This window comes from Mus musculus, chromosome 14, assembly GCF_000001635.26.
Source record: "Mus musculus strain C57BL/6J chromosome 14, GRCm38.p6 C57BL/6J".
NCBI lineage: Eukaryota > Metazoa > Chordata > Mammalia > Rodentia > Muridae > Mus > Mus musculus.
This window is the reverse complement of record NC_000080.6, coordinates 60,784,550-60,800,001: the sequence shown is the minus strand read 5'-3', so window position 1 is coordinate 60,800,001 and position 15,452 is coordinate 60,784,550. Positions and strand designations below refer to the sequence as shown.

The window sequence follows — 15,452 nt, the reverse complement described above, 5'->3', positions numbered from 1 at the left end:
AAAGTCAATGTAGAGTAATGACCTAAAGCTTTCAGTATGGAAAAACTCCTTTCCCCGGGGCCTTCAGTGTCTTCTTAATCCAGACTTCTCTCGCAGTCATGTATTGCCACCTAGTGGTTATCAGTGGAATAACAAAAATGATGAATGGCATCTAAAAATTATAGTTCTAAAATTCTTCCTGAAGCTTTTTTTATAAAAAAAAAAAAAAAAAAGTAAAACACAGCATAATAAAATTAATCATTCCTAAAATTTTATCAAGTGTTAAAACCTCTGGAAAAATAAAATCTAGTTCATTTTCTGACTGTAGCTATCTTCTGGACATATCATTCCATTATTCCAGAACAATCCAATGTGCACGGCTTAGAACACTAAACACCCTGTGAAACTATTAGAAACACTTCTTAAAATAAACAGTTAATTTTAAACTCCTAAGTTATAATCACAAGACCTTAAACTGAAAACTAGCGAGCACAGAGCACAGAGGCCCATGCCTGCAGCTACAGTTACTCAGGGAAGAGGAAGGCAGACGGGCTTGAACGCAGGAGCTCAAAGGCAGCCTGAGGACACAGCAGCACCTCATCTCAAAATTAACCAAAGCAAACCTGAAAGAACGTAAGCCTTTGCGGTGTGCAAATGACGTTATGTTGGTGGGGTGCCTTAGAACCTCCCTTCTAAAGCAGGTGATGTCAGCCTGGGCCCGGGGGCACCCATAAGAGCAGACGCAGGGGCTGCAGAGAAAACGGCTGACTTATCTCCTGCATCTTTAATGCTGATGGCCTCTGAGAGTCACTTGGTGGGAAAGATAGGGTACGCTATGAGTACATGTGTGCTGGATGAGAACGGCGGTCGGTGCTGGTGAAAACTGAACATAAACATTGGCCAGCACAGTTTCAAACACGGCTTTAATTAACATTCTGTACAATGCGAGAGCTATGCACAGCAATGTCACCTCAAAGGTTAACAAAGCAGGATTGGGGTGGCAAGGACTGTGTTCAGTTGGTTGAGTGCTAGCCTGGCATGCAGGAAGCCCTGGGTCTGATCCCAGCACCTCTTAAAGCAGACGTAATGGAGAAGGTCTGCGTCACTAGCACTTGGGAGGTGGAAGCAGATATTCTTGGCTTCACAGAAAGCTCAATGCTACCCTGTGATACATGAGTCCCCATTGCTCACAAACAGAAGACATCAAACCCAGTTAATGGGGACTAGCATTACAATGTATCATCTTACAATCATGAGGTATTTTACTGAATCCAAAACTGGTATACATCAAAAAACATGATCTGCTGGTGATACTGCTCAGTGCAGAGGACTTTCTTAGCATGCATGGGTCCCTAAATTCAACCCCCGGCACTAAAGGCAACATGTGATCTCCATGTGCTGAAATCCCAAGCGTTTGAGAGGCTGAAGTAGAGCAAACCTGAGTCTGAGGCCAGCACAAGCTCCACACTGAGACCTTCTATCAAGAATAAAAAGCCAGGTGTGGTGGCTCAAGCATGCAACCCTAGCATCTGAGAGTTCTAGATCAGCTTGGGCTACAGAGCAAGATCATGTCCCAAAGAGCAAAACCAAAACCTAACAAGTCCGGAGCTTACAGATTGCTTCTCATTCTTCTGGGGTCACCAGTTTCTCATCACGAAACAGATTCTTAAAGGCACTGTGTGGGTGATGGGAGAAGCATTTCTTACTCTGACAAATGCTTGGAGGTGTTCCCTGTCATCACGGAGAATAGAGGCATCTCAGACAGCCAGGCCATCTAGTCCATGGGAGATGACCTTCAGTGAAAGAGCACTGCAGTTACTCCACACTTTCTGTGGTGACTCAAAGAGAAGCAGTATACGTCATCGAGGAAAGGGGCTGCAGAGGAAAAGGTGTAAGCCTCAGGCAACTGAGTAGGGAAAGACCCTGCCTAAGGCGCCCGACCGACTGAAAGACATCCCCAGACGTGGAGGCAAACCAAAAGTTAACCTGCTGCGTCCTGACTGATGGGCCCTCAGGTGAATGCATGAACTCACTGTGTTTCATTAGCCAGGAGCAGCGGCTCCCACAAGTGATCCCAGCACTCAGGCGGCAGAGGCAGGAGGATCACCACAAGTTCAAGGTCAGCCTGGGCTACAAAGTGAATACACTGTTGCAATAAACAAAACAACAATAAAAATTAAAAGAGAGACAGACAGAAAGATAGACCTCCTATTTATCAGACAAGGCGTACAAATGTTCTGTGGTATGGACTGGTGCCAAGACACCCCTCCCTACCTTGGACAGCAGAATAGTCCTTCTGCATTTGCACGAAACCTATCCACCTCCTCCTATCAACTCCAGAACATCTGTCAATCACTTGGGAAGTATAATACAATGTAAAGGCCAGGTGAGAGCACGAAAGCTATTAGCAAAGTCTGCTCTGAGCTCAGTGCAAACACATCGTTTTCTGAATGTTTTTCATCTGCCCTTGGTTGATCCAGATAGAGAAGTCTCAGGCACGGAGGTCCCAAGACATTCTGAGAAACTAACTTTTGTTCCTAGATAAATGTCTTTGGATTCCCTGGGATGGAAAGAGCTATAAAATCATAATAATAATCGGACCGTGGGCAAGCAGAGGAGGCCATGGGGAGCCACTCTGGGTGGCATCCAGCCACTCCTCTAGCCCAGCACTGAGCTGCTGCCCACACAAGGGACTGGTTGGCAGCGCATCATATTCTTAGGACACCTGCAGCCAGTGTGAGAACTCCCTGCGCTGAAGCTGAGAGCCTCTAGCAAGTTACTTTGTTTCTACCCTCCATCCAGAGAGAACACTGCACAGGTCACACCATAGCAAATGTGTGGAGCCATCAGGCACACCAAGTGTGAAGTCCACCTACTCTCCATCTCAGCCTCACTCCATGGCACCGTCACCACTCTAGCTGAGCTGTCACTTCATTTTGGAGTGATGGCCAGCTTCCAGAGAGCACTATGTTTAGACACCACCTACAGAAGAATTTTATGACAAGTGAAAAAAGGTCCTAAGAGTTTGCTAATACACCGTCAAGTGATACAAGAGGGCTCTAGCAAATAAATGTTAGTAAAAACACTAAAACAGCTGGAAGCCTGGTGTGGTGGCATGCCTGTAATACTAGAAGGGGGTGAAGGCAAGAAGGTCAGGAGTTCAAGGCCAGCCTCTGCTACAAACAAGTTCCAGGCCAATTTGGTTAACATGTAACCTTGTCTTTGCTCAGCTGGTGGAATGCTTCCCCTGATGGGTTCAATTCCCTGCACTGAGCCTGGTCCAAGATCAGAAAGACAAGTTCATCTTCAATCCACACCAAGATCAAAGCTAAGCTGGGCTACAGGAGGCCCTATCTATCTCTAAATAAATAGGTAGATAGATGAGTAGACAGACAGACAGACAGATAGATAAATGTGCCCCCTTTGCTGTCACACACCTTTAACCCCAGCACTCAGGAAGCAGCATGAGTTTGAGGCCAGCCTAGTCTACATAGCATGTTCCAGGCCTGCTGGGGCTATATAGACCCGATCTGAAGAACGAAAAGACTTGGGTGGAGAGATGGTTAAAAGGTCGAGAGCATGAGTTACTCTTGCAGAGGTGTAGGAATTGGTTCCCAGCACACATGTGCTGGTTAAAACCATCCGTAACTGCAGACCCAGGGGCTCTTACCCTCTTCCTACCCCCAAGGCCATGCATGAGGTATACATACATACATTCAGGCCATCTCATACACAAGAGAAATAAATTTAAGAGCATATTTTAAAAAGAAAAAAAAAGATTTATTACCTTTTCTTCATCTAGATGGATTCCACTGATTTCAAAATCAAACATAAATAGTTCGGCCACTCGCCTAAAATAAAGTAAGCACAAGTTACAGGAGTTCATTAAAATTACAACAAAAATCAGTCTCTATGTTCAATCAGGATTTCCAAAACTTACTGTTAAAGAGAACTACTTCAATACAGCCACAGTTTCTTTGTTTGAAACAAGAAGTTTAATATCTCAGAAGTAGGTATGGCGCCCGGCTGGGAGTCCCACTGGCCTGTCATGTCAGGTCAGCTCTTATACCCGGTGAAGCTAGGAACCTAACATCTAGTTATCTCAACTGCATCCAAAGCCAGTAACTACCGCCAGGATGGGTCCGCACTTGGACAGCCTCTCCAGGACCTGTGTGGAGCTTGCAGTGTTTCTTTCGGCTGGTGCAGCGGGCCAGCTTCTCCCTGATGCCAGGAGTAGCATCCTGACTGTAGAGAGCGTGCTCTTTCTTTTCATTCTGTCTTCAGGCTTGAAGTCAGTTAACAACCTTCCTGCCAGTGATATTTTTTAATTGCTTTTGTTTCTAGTGGTAGATTAATGAAGTATTTGATGTATTCTTCTGGATTTGACTTTTCAAAAATGGATATATTTGTCTTCCTGATTACTGTATCATATAATTTTACTTATTAATGCATTGCTGGTTTTGCTTTATGAGATAGGATCTTGCTATACAGCACAAGCTTGCTTCAAACTTGTGATCCTCCTGCCTCAGCCTTTGGAGTGCTGAGATTATAGAGGCGTATACCAGACCATACCTGGCTCAAATACATCTTTTTTTTTTTAAGATGTATTTATTATTATACATAAGTACACTGTAGCTGACTTCAGACGCACCAGAAGAGAACATCAGATATCATTATGGGTGTTTGTAAGCCACAATGTGGTGGCTTGGATTTGAACTCAGGATCTTTAGAGGAGCAGTCAGTGCTCTTAACCACTGAGCCATCTCACCAGCCCCCTCAAATACATCTTGAATGAACAGAATTAACATTATTCTAAACTTCTTCACATGTGGTCTCCCCATAGTACTAGGATCACACCCAGTGTCCTACATATACTAGGCAGGTTCTATGGCAGTGAGCTGTTCTCAGACCAAGGTCTTCTAAAATTCTAAAACTTCAAGGATCTTGCCAGGCATCTGAGATGTCTGTAGTTCCAGCCCTCTGAAAGGGGAGAGACAGGAGGATTGCAAGTTTGAGCAATGCTAGACAAATAGGGAGTTCTAGAACTTGTCTCAAAATAACTAATAGGTCCCATTAACAATGCAGTTGTTGCATGCTTTCTTAAACAATGCAGAACACTTCACAGGGCCCCTAACTTGCTAACTTGTCTCATTTCCCACCTCACACCATTTTTCTTTCCAAAGCACTGTAAAAACACAGTACTTTTTAAAAATATTTTTTCTTTTATGACTTGCTTTCAATTTTATGTGAACTGGTGTTTTGCCTGCATTATGTCTATGTGAAGGTGTAAGATTCTCTGGACCTGGACAGTTGAAAGCTGCTATATGGGTGCTGGGAACTGAACTTAGGACCTCTGGAAAAGCAGCCAGTGCTCTTAATAGCTGAGCCATCTTCCAGCCTCCAGTAATCTCTTCTTAAGCAAAAATATTTCATAGTATCACTTTGCTATAAAAATGTATGTGCCAGGTTGTGGTAGTACACACCTTTAATTCTAGCACTTGGGAGGCAGAGATAGGTGGATCTCTGTGAGTTCAAGGCCAACCTAGTCTACAGATTAAGTTCCAGGACAGTCAAGGCTACACAGAGAATCCTGTCTTGAAAAAAAACCCAACCATACAAAATTTTTTCTCAAAATATTATACCACAAATATTGAATATCTTCCTATATTTAAATATTCTTTTTTCCCCCCAGAGCTGAGGACCAAACCCAGGACCTTGTGCTTCTACCACTGAGCTAAATCCCCAACCCCATTTAAATATTCTTTTAAAAATAAAACTTTTAAATCAATATATACTCTGCTAATTCCATCCTGAAAATATAAAACTTTTCATGTTTGTGCTACGTTCTGTTTATATACACTAAATATTTTCTATTTTCTCCATTCCTATAACTGTTGTAATCCTAGAAGCCTATGTGTAGAGGCAGATGCCGGCAGTTCAAGACCAGCATGGGTATGTGAGACCCTGTTTTTTTTTGTTTTTTTTTTTAATAAAAACAACCAAACATCAAAAAACAAAAATGTTTATGCATTTCTGTACCATTGTTCATTTTAAGATAAATTCCAAGAAGTTAAACTGATCAGAAAGTATTCTTATACTAATATGCATTCTTCAATGGCCCTCCCTAAGGCTGTTCACAGTTAGAGGCTCCATTACGCCACATCACTAAGTCAGCTACTCTTACACTGCTTCATCTGTGTTGACTGTGGGGGGCTCTCTGCCTTATTCCACTTTTTAATGGTAACCCATCTAATCTGGGGTACAGTACCGAACAAAACACATTACATGAATTATCTCATGTAAACGTCATGTTGTAACCCTTTATCCTTATCCCTGTTTACAAAGGGAACTAGGATTCAGCAAATTGTGGTGCTGACAGCCAGCCCTAGAGTCTAATTCTAGAGCCACGCCTTACTACCGCGAGACCAAGACATCTATCTGTTCCTATTCCTGATCTTTCCAAATGAACTTTTATAAAAAAAATAAAAATAAGAAATCTCTCCTTATTTTTGTGTATACTCTTTATACTCCAAGCAATGCATAAGGTCTCTTAACATGATAAATACACTAACCCTTTGTCAGGTAACCAATGTGTGTCATTTGTATATTCTGACTTTTAACATTGAAGAGTTTGGCCATAAAAAGTCTGTAACTTTTATGTAACCAAGTCGATTTTTCCGGTTGGTACCAAGGAAGACCTTCCACATTCCAAGAGGTCTATGCTTTTATTACTCATTTCAAAGTATCGATCGATGACTGACTGATCAGACTAGAGACTGGATTTAGAGTTGCACACACTAAACAATGCCTCCGCTACTGAACTATATCCCCGGCCCCGGGATTGCTGCTGCTGCTGCCACTGCTGTTTTACTTTTTACTTTCTGGCAGGCTCTTATAAGTTGTCAAGGTTGACCTTGAACTTGCTCTGTATCTAAGCCAACTCTTGAACTTGGATCCTCCTGCCTTAGCCTCCTGAGTATGAGATTATAATACTAAAATACTGTGTGTAGCTCTGAAAAAATATTCAGTCCTTCATTATTTCATTGAATATCCCAACTTAAGTATAAAGTACTTCCAAATACTGGATTTTTATATAAATGTTTGAAAAATCTGGCTCAAGACCTTTTGTTACTTTACCAGATTTTTTCCCAATCTATTCTGGAGTCTTCTTTACAACTTCAAAATCTTTGCATACAAAAGAAAGCCCATCTTTAGACACAGACTGGATAGCCATAAACTTACAGGCTAGGAGAAAACACCTCTGGATTTTCTTGTCTCCTATCTAAGAGGACAACATATACCTCCACTTCGGTTACTCTCACACTTCCTAGAGGTCTTATGTGCACACTCAGGTTCCACACACTATGCCCTCCGGTTTATCCAAAGGGACGTTATCACTTGTTCATGTAACCGGATTCTTTTCTGTTTTATACTGTTTAGAAAATGTGTTTGTCAAGATGTGTACAAACATGCAACATAAAAAGGCTAAAATAAAAAGGACGTTGTTTTATAGAAGCCACTAAGTTTTCCAGAAGAGAAGAAATATTATAATAGACTCCCAAATGTACAGGCCCATCTGTGGGACCCCTCTGAGGAAATCTGAACAGCTCATTTCTTAGTTTCTTCCTGTTTAGCTCACAGACAAGGGATAGAGTTGTGATGGCTAGTTTTAATTGTCACAATGAGAGACTGTCTGAATTAGGTGGGTCTGTGGGCATGTCTGTGGAGGGTTTATCTTAGTTACATTAATGTGATGGAAGATCTGCTTACTGTGGGCAGCACCATTCCCTAGGCAGGAAATCCTGATCTGTGCAAGCAAGTGTGGAGAGAGCAAGCTGGGCGCAATCATACATGCACTCACTCTTTGCTCTCTGTTCCTTATAGTCACTTTGTTGCAATTGATGGAGCTTAACCTGGCACTGTGAGCTAAATAAACCTTCTGTCTACTCAGCTGTCTTGTCAGCTGCTTTTGTATTATCACAGCAACAGAAAAGAAACTAACACACTCAGAGAACTAGTATTTCTAGGAATGCATCTGTAACAGTAAATAGTGTGTGTGTGTGTGTGTGTGTGTGTGTGTGTGTATCTGTGTGGGGTGTGTGTGTGTATCTGTATCTGTGTGGGGTGTATGTGTGTGCGGGGTGTGTGTATCTGTATCTGTGTGTGTGTGTGTGTGTGTGTGTATCTGTGTGTGTGTGTGTATCTGTATCTGTGTGTGGGGTGTGTGTGTGTATGTGTGTGTGTATCTGTGTGGGGTATGTGTGTGTATCTGTGTGAGGTGTGTGTGGGTGTGTGGGTGTGTATCTATGTGTGGTGTGTGTGTGTGTGTATGTGTGTGTACACCTGCCATGACATGAGTAGGTCAGACAATGACTTGCAGGACTCAGTTTTTCCTTCCACCGTGTGGGTCGCAGAGACTGGACTCAGATCATCAGACTGACTGACCAGCAGATACTTTTATGTGCTGAACCATTTTAGTACACGTACCTTACAAAATCCTACATTTACATGGATCTTATAAAAAATGTAAGCAAAGAAATCAGGTTCCTTCTGAGGTTATGCATCAGGTCCTCCTGGGAACTGAGGCTTCTTACCTCGAGGGGTAATTGCAATCGAATGAACCAGAGCCACTCATTAAAGCTCTCGAGAACCACCCAGCAAACAAATCAATTGCTGGTGTCTCCCAGTGGTGCGATGGTGGGTCATTCAGCATAAAGACAGCGTGACTATCAGCAATTTAACAGGCGGTTATCTATCACTGGACGTTCATCTTGCAGCAGTGAACAAGAGACCAGCCTTGTAGAGGTCATCCATAAGGCAGAGAGATGGAAACAAATCACCAAGGCAACAAGTAAGAAGCTATCGGTGGTGACCATGGGTAAGAGGATGGACCCAGATGGACATGGTGTAGAGAGAAGATGTAGTGTGGTGGAGTCTCCAAGAAAGTGCAGGAGCCACGGAATCCTGAGCGAGGCACCCAAGAGGGCAAAGAGGGCTCTCCAGCCTGGCCGGCAGGCAGTCATAGGAACAGGAATGGATGGGTGGGTACCTGGTTTCCGCATCAAGGGACTCCATAAGCTTCTTATCACCCAGTAACCTTTGCAGACTCTGATACAGCTCCACGTTTGTATTCAACCTAGGAAAGCCGGGAATGGAAACGTGATTTCCTAATCCATTTTTAAATGTTCACTCTACATCAAGAGCACGGAATTAGATGGTTGCATACAAATCTCAGAGCCCAAAACTGGGAAGCAGTTTTCTGTATAGTCTTTTGAACCAGGAATAACAGCCATACTTAGAAACCGTTCAGGCAGGGTCATCCAGCATTAAACTGTGAGAGGTGTGCATACCTTCAGCAGGGACCGTGGTGCAGGTGTCTGTGAACTGCTGTCCTTCACGTGGCCAGAGCCAGCAGGACATAGGTGCCAGCTTTCTCACTGACACCCGGGAGCTGTGTTAGGGAGTAGGTGATACGGAGTGTTTCTGCTAAGCATCTTTTGATTGATGGTAACTGCCTTGGTCCCCTTAACATTTGGAGGACCCATGAGAGTGGTAGCAAAAGTAACCCTCCAGCTCACCAGCCACTTCAGATCTTTAATTGCAAATGGCCTGGGGAACTGGCCCATCCTTGAGTCCCTGGGTAAGGGTAGTAGACTGGGGGTGTTGGAATGATATTGTTCTACCATCAGGCTCCACTAGGTGGCAGTGGTTTCTAGTCTAGGACTGGCCCCAAGGCTGGCTGAGGATGCCAGCCAGGGCCTTGGGGCAGTGATGCTCCAGGTCGGGCTGATTTTGGTGCCTGGGTCAAGGCTCTTTGCTCCCACCCATACAGGCACAGCTAGCGTGAGTTCTAAGGTACAGGGCTGAAGTCTTAAGGAAACCTTCATGGTTTCCATTTTCTCGGTTAATGATTGATGCTGGAGGCCCCAGCTCACTGTGAGCGACTTTCAACAGACTGAAGCACTCTCCGTAGAGAGGTGGAGATTACAGCCAAGCACTATACCACTTCTCCCACCAAACTAAGAGAGCTTGGGCTTGGGACAGGCTGTACCTAAAATCATCAGGACACAACCTGCATAGCATCCCAGATAGATGACTCCCTCCCTGGGCTACTCCTAAGAGAAAGTGCTTGTTACCCCGTGGGATCCCGTGTTTCAGTCCTTGCTGCAGCACGGAGTCACGTGTCCAAATGTGGCAGGGACTGGCTTTACCCATGCAGTACCCATCAAAGAAGACAAAAATCACACTTGCTGTGCCAGAGTGGGACAACGTTGCTCAATGCGAGAGAGCGGACAGCCATGCTTCCTAAGATGAAGTCTGTCCGACTAGTGAGGCCACCTCCTCTCCAGCTTCTGGGTTCTGAAACAGTCTCATGGTGTTGCCTGGCTTCTCTTTTCCCCTCATTAGCCCAGCCTAGGTGCACCCTCACACTCTCCTCAGTCTCAGACATTATCTGGCTTAGTGTCACATACCTGTGCTTCAGCACATAGTGCTGTCCACAGTGACTTCAACTATCTCTTTGGAGCATTCATAAATGGCTTTAAAACCCCACTCCCAAACCACTTTAGAATACTTTGTTTCCTCATAGCCTCCACCTACAGCCTTCCTTGGCTTTCTCAGAGAACATTAAGAAATTCCTAATCACAACTCAACAAAGTCTAAAAGGGTACTTCGTATAGATACATATTTGGGCCTCCTATCCTATGGCCCACAGCCACGTATGCAATTGATTCCTGCCAAAATCTGGAAATTCCAAATATCCACAAAAATATTCAAAAGACTTTCCTTACTGCCCCAGTTCGCTTCCCACTGTCATGAAAAGACCATAATCAAGAGTGACTTGGGGAGGTATACTGGCTGGTTTTGTGCACACAGGCTGGAGTCATCACAGAGAAAGGAGCTTCAGTTGGGGAAGTGCCTCCATGAGATCCAGCTGTGGGGCATTTTCTCAGTTGGTGATCAAGGGGAGAGGGCCCATTATGGGTGGTGCCATCCCTGGGCTGGAGCTGGTAGTCTTGGGTTCTCTAAGAGAGCAAGCTGAGCAAGCCAGAGCAAGCAAACCAGTAAGTAACATCCCTCCATGGCCTCTGCATCAGCTCCTGCTTCCAGATCTGCTTGAGTACCAGTCCTGACTTCCTTTGGTGATGAACAGTAACATGGAAATGTAAGCTGAATAAACCCTTTCCTCTCCAACTTGCTTCTTGGTCATGAATAGAAACCCTGACTAGCCCATGTCATAATAGCCCTGTCTGCCATGTCATCCAGAGGGATGCCAAGGCAGAAACTGAAGGGCAGAAGCCAAGAAGGAAGGCTGCTCACACTCCATGACTCATCGAAGGACCACCTGCCTGGGGGTGGCATTGCTCACAGTGAGCTGAGACCTCTGACGTCCATCATTAATCAAGAAAATGCCTCCCAGACTTGTCTATAGGCCAATCTGATGGAGGCAATTCCTCAGTTGAGGGTCTCCACAAAAACCCACCAGCACATTTGCTGTCAACAGTACGGAGGACAAATATTGCCGTATGACCCCGTGTGCCTGACACCTTCTAAGCATCTCATATTTGCCTCGTTTGATTTTCACTCATGGCAACCTGGAAAGTCGACTTCATTATCCAACGATAAAGGAAGAGAGAAGCCAGCAGACCAGCTCCAGCTGCTAGGACTTGGCCCAGCCATCCCACCACCTTCCTGGGCTGCTGGGTCACAGCACCTCCTCCCACCCACCCTGGAAGTGACAAGCGCTCTACACAAAGCCACCTGGAGTGGAAAGGACGTACTTTTCCACCATGGTGCCAATACTTCTGCAGGCCTCTTGCGCAGCCTCTCTGAATGCAGGGTCTGGGTGTCCAATTTTCACAAAGTCCGCCTAATGAAGGGGAAAGACAAAAACCAAAGGACTTTGATGGAACAGTGGAGTCTAAGACCAATCACTATTTTAGATTCTATGTGCCATTAATCACCTTTATTGATACAAGCAATCAAATTTGGGCCCATTTCTGGCAAGACGGCTCAGCAGGTAGGAGGTCTGGCTTGCAGGCCTGGTGACCTAAATTTCACCATCGATCCTACAAGGAGAGGCTCCTGAGAGTTCTCCCACGACCCCATGCCTGCACTCATACACACACATCATGGCATGCACTCTCTTGCACACACATACATGCATACACACACACACACCCCTATGGTTTGCATGCATCTACACACACATCCATGGCATTGACACTCCTGCACTCACACACATGGGATGCACACTCCTGCTCGATCTCTCTCGATCTCTCTCAATCTCTCTCTCTCTCTCACACACACACACACACACACACACACACACCCATGGCATGCATGTTCCTGCACCCTCACACACAGACACACACACAGAGACACACACACACACACACACACACACACGGCATGCATGTTCCTGCACCCTCACACACAGACACACACACACATACAGACACCACACATATACACACACACACACACACACACACACACACGGCATGCACGCTCCTGCACCCTTACACACCCTTGTTTTCCATTCTAAATCTCACCAAGTCAGCCACTCTGCACAGGCAATCCGAGAGTTCGTCAAAAATGAGGACTGTCTGTGGCCCTGGGGGTGTGGAACATGCTCGCTCTACCAGCCACTCCGTCTTCTTCAAGGCTTCCTCTTGGGCAACTTGGAATCCTTCAGGGGTGCTGAGCTCAGGAACTCCAAAAAGACCCTAAAAGTACAAAACAGCATGTCTAACCGATAGCCAGAAGCACAGTTTTGTCTGTCTGTTTCACTCCCTAGAACTACTTTTGTGCAAAGCCCTGATTTTGGCGACCACCCACATCTATGCTCATGGGAACAGTGTCACTATTTCTCTGTCATGCTACACAAAATAACCCTAAAATGTTTTGAAACTATATGTCTCCTTCAAGCTTTCCCTACTTTTCAAAAGTAAATGAATGGTGTGGGTTCAGCTGTCATCACCATGTCTCCGTGAGAAAAAGGCTGGGAAGACTAAATGAAGATTCAAAAGTTCAACAAAATTTCTAACAGTGCCCGGCACACAGACAGCACTTAACAGATGTTAATGACAGCTATAATTAGTTCACAACCTTGGTCACTTGATCATTCCTCCCGGGCTTCAGTTTTCTCATCAAGTATCTGAGGCTGGCAGTATACCTGTCAGCACAGAAACATACTAAAGCAGACAGTATGTATGAGTGCCTCACATACAGCGAGGTCTCCACACATAATACCAACCCACAATACCAATAACCCACAAGGAGACGTAACATACCAAACCCAGTCACTGGCTGAAACTAAGGAACTCCAGTATTTTAATAAAGAAAAATAAAATCACTAATCTAATGCGAATGACCATCTTTGAACAGCAGCTGGAGCACCAATCCTGGCGCCCTGAGAAAGCTGATGCTTAATATAACGCAGGCCAAAGTGTGCCATGTACTTTACACAGATTCTCTCAGCTAAATCACACAGTTCTAGAACCGGGAGTACATTCCCCTTTTACGGATATGGAAATACGCTTTAAAATTCTTTTTGTTTCCTGTGACTGAGTCTGGAACTTCAGATCTTCTCATCTATGCATCCCAAGTCCTAAAAGCCAGGCATATGGACATACAGGCACCTATACACACAAACAAACAAAAACATAATTAAAAACAACTTGGGAAGAAGGGCTGGAGAGATGGCCCAGTGGTTACTGCTCTTGCAGAGGACCGGGGTTCTATTCCCAGCATCTTATATGGTAGTTTACCACCTGTTTACAACTTCAGTTGCAGGGGATAGAACACCCTCTTTTCGCCTGCACGGACACTGCGCATGTGGTGAATTTACATATATTTGGGCAAAACACATAAAATAAAAAAATAAAAAAAGCTTGAAAGTCAAATGTTTGTGGCATGCAACTATAATCCCAGCAGTCCTCCTACATCAAGATAGAAACAAGAAAACAGCCCAGAAGCTCAAGAACCAAATAGGAGCAGGAACGATAACCTGAGTATTCAGTCCAATAGCAAAACCAAGAGAGACTCCACCTCCAAAAGGTTGAAGGTTACAGATCCGGAAAGGCTGTCCTCTGGCCTGCGCCTTCCAGACCTGCATGCATTCACACACACACACACACACACACACACACACACTAAACAATGGTTTAAAATACAGGTGAAATCAGTTCTATTTCATCCACCCAAAACCAAGCTTATCTTTCTGCTAAAAGGCACTTCCAACACCAACTCCACTAATACCAGCATCATCGACCTTTATGGGTTTTGGAGGAAAATTTATATAATAAGAAAGAACTTTCAAATAGACAAAGTTAAACACAGAGATATGCCATGAAGTACAATGAAGCTATATCCCAGACTTGTCTTTAGAAAGCTGCCCAACAGTGAAAAGATAAAAAAATAAAAAAACACTTTTAGAACCCACCTGGGGGTTCATATATCAGATGTTTATAATTCATAACAGTAGCACAATTAGTTGTGAAATAGCAACAAAATAATCTTATGGTTTGAGGTCACCGCATCGGGAGGAACTGTATTAAAGAGTCACAGCATTAGAAGGGTTGAAAAATCATTGTTTTAGGACAAAAATCTTTCCTCAGTCTTCCTGCCTTTTCCTCATTCATTATCAAGTGTCCAACACCACCAAGGGCAGAGTAGAAATAGCCAAGCAATTCTGATGACTTCGTAGGCTATGCAATAAACTACAAAGCACGACAGGAAATCTGATTTTTCTCAGTAGGGTTCTGTAGGTGCTTTCTGTTTTACCGCCGGTTCTTAAGCAACTCAGGCTAGTCTCAAAGTCAGTTCGGAGCCCAAAGGACTGTCTTTTGTACCCTCTTGCCTCTACCTATCAAGACTGTCTTACAAGAGCCACTATGCCTAGTTTAACAGGTTGTTTCAGAGCAGCCTGAAGTGGACAATTAAGGTGTGATGGAGTTTTCAAAGCAAGAGTGTCGTTACAAAGCCAAGGGCAAATGTGAACTCTGAAGCCAGAAGGAAAAGAATGGAGCTTGAGTAGAGGAAAGGCTGAGTTGCCGCTGGGTCAGCCGCTCCGGGGTGCGCTTATCCCGGCACAGTCCCTTTTCAGCCAGACGCGGAGCCCGCGCTGCCCAGACCCACGGCACGCTCACCCGGCGCTCCCCCAACAGGTTCCATAGGTGGCTCTGGGGCTTGACGTTGAAGGCGGCGCCCACCGGGGACCAGCTAGTACTGACGTCCCGGGCGCAGCTCCGGCCTGTGCGTCCCTGCAGAGCCGCCGCGGCTCCCCGGCCGCACAGCCGGCGGGCGTACCGTGCCCCGGCCGCCAGCAGCATCCTCCGGACCCCGGCTCTGCCAGGCTCGGGAAGCGCGCGCCCCGCGTTTCCAAGGCAGCAGCCCACGCCGCGGAACTCGCAGGGCAGACCCGGACTTGAGCACGCTAACAATCGTTAGGAAGAGCGTCGCCCTCCACG

The 15,452-nt window shown here is 45.1% G+C and overlaps 1 protein-coding gene across 3 annotated transcripts in view; it reads right to left on the bottom strand.

The window, feature by feature from the left end:
- The window catches only part of Mipep (mitochondrial intermediate peptidase), a 120,920-nt gene extending 105,480 nt beyond the window's left edge, over window positions 1-15,440 (bottom strand). For 2 of the 3 annotated variants that reach the window (NR_040642.1, NM_027436.3), the window contains exons 1-5: window positions 15,132-15,436; window positions 12,534-12,707; window positions 11,760-11,848; window positions 9,029-9,115; window positions 3,767-3,830 (exon numbers count right to left, since the gene is read on the bottom strand). Coding sequence is in view for 2 of the 3 variants with exons in the window: in NM_027436.3 (NP_081712.2) it covers window positions 3,767-3,830; window positions 9,029-9,115; window positions 11,760-11,848; window positions 12,534-12,707; window positions 15,132-15,314 (597 nt within the window). In the remaining variant the exon portion in view is untranslated. Of the gene's footprint in view, window positions 1-3,766; window positions 3,831-9,028; window positions 9,116-11,759; window positions 11,849-12,533; window positions 12,708-15,131 lie in introns of all 3 variants that reach the window. The other variant, XM_006519508.3, reaches the window with a different exon arrangement.
- Between the last annotated feature and the right edge of the window lie 12 nt (window positions 15,441-15,452).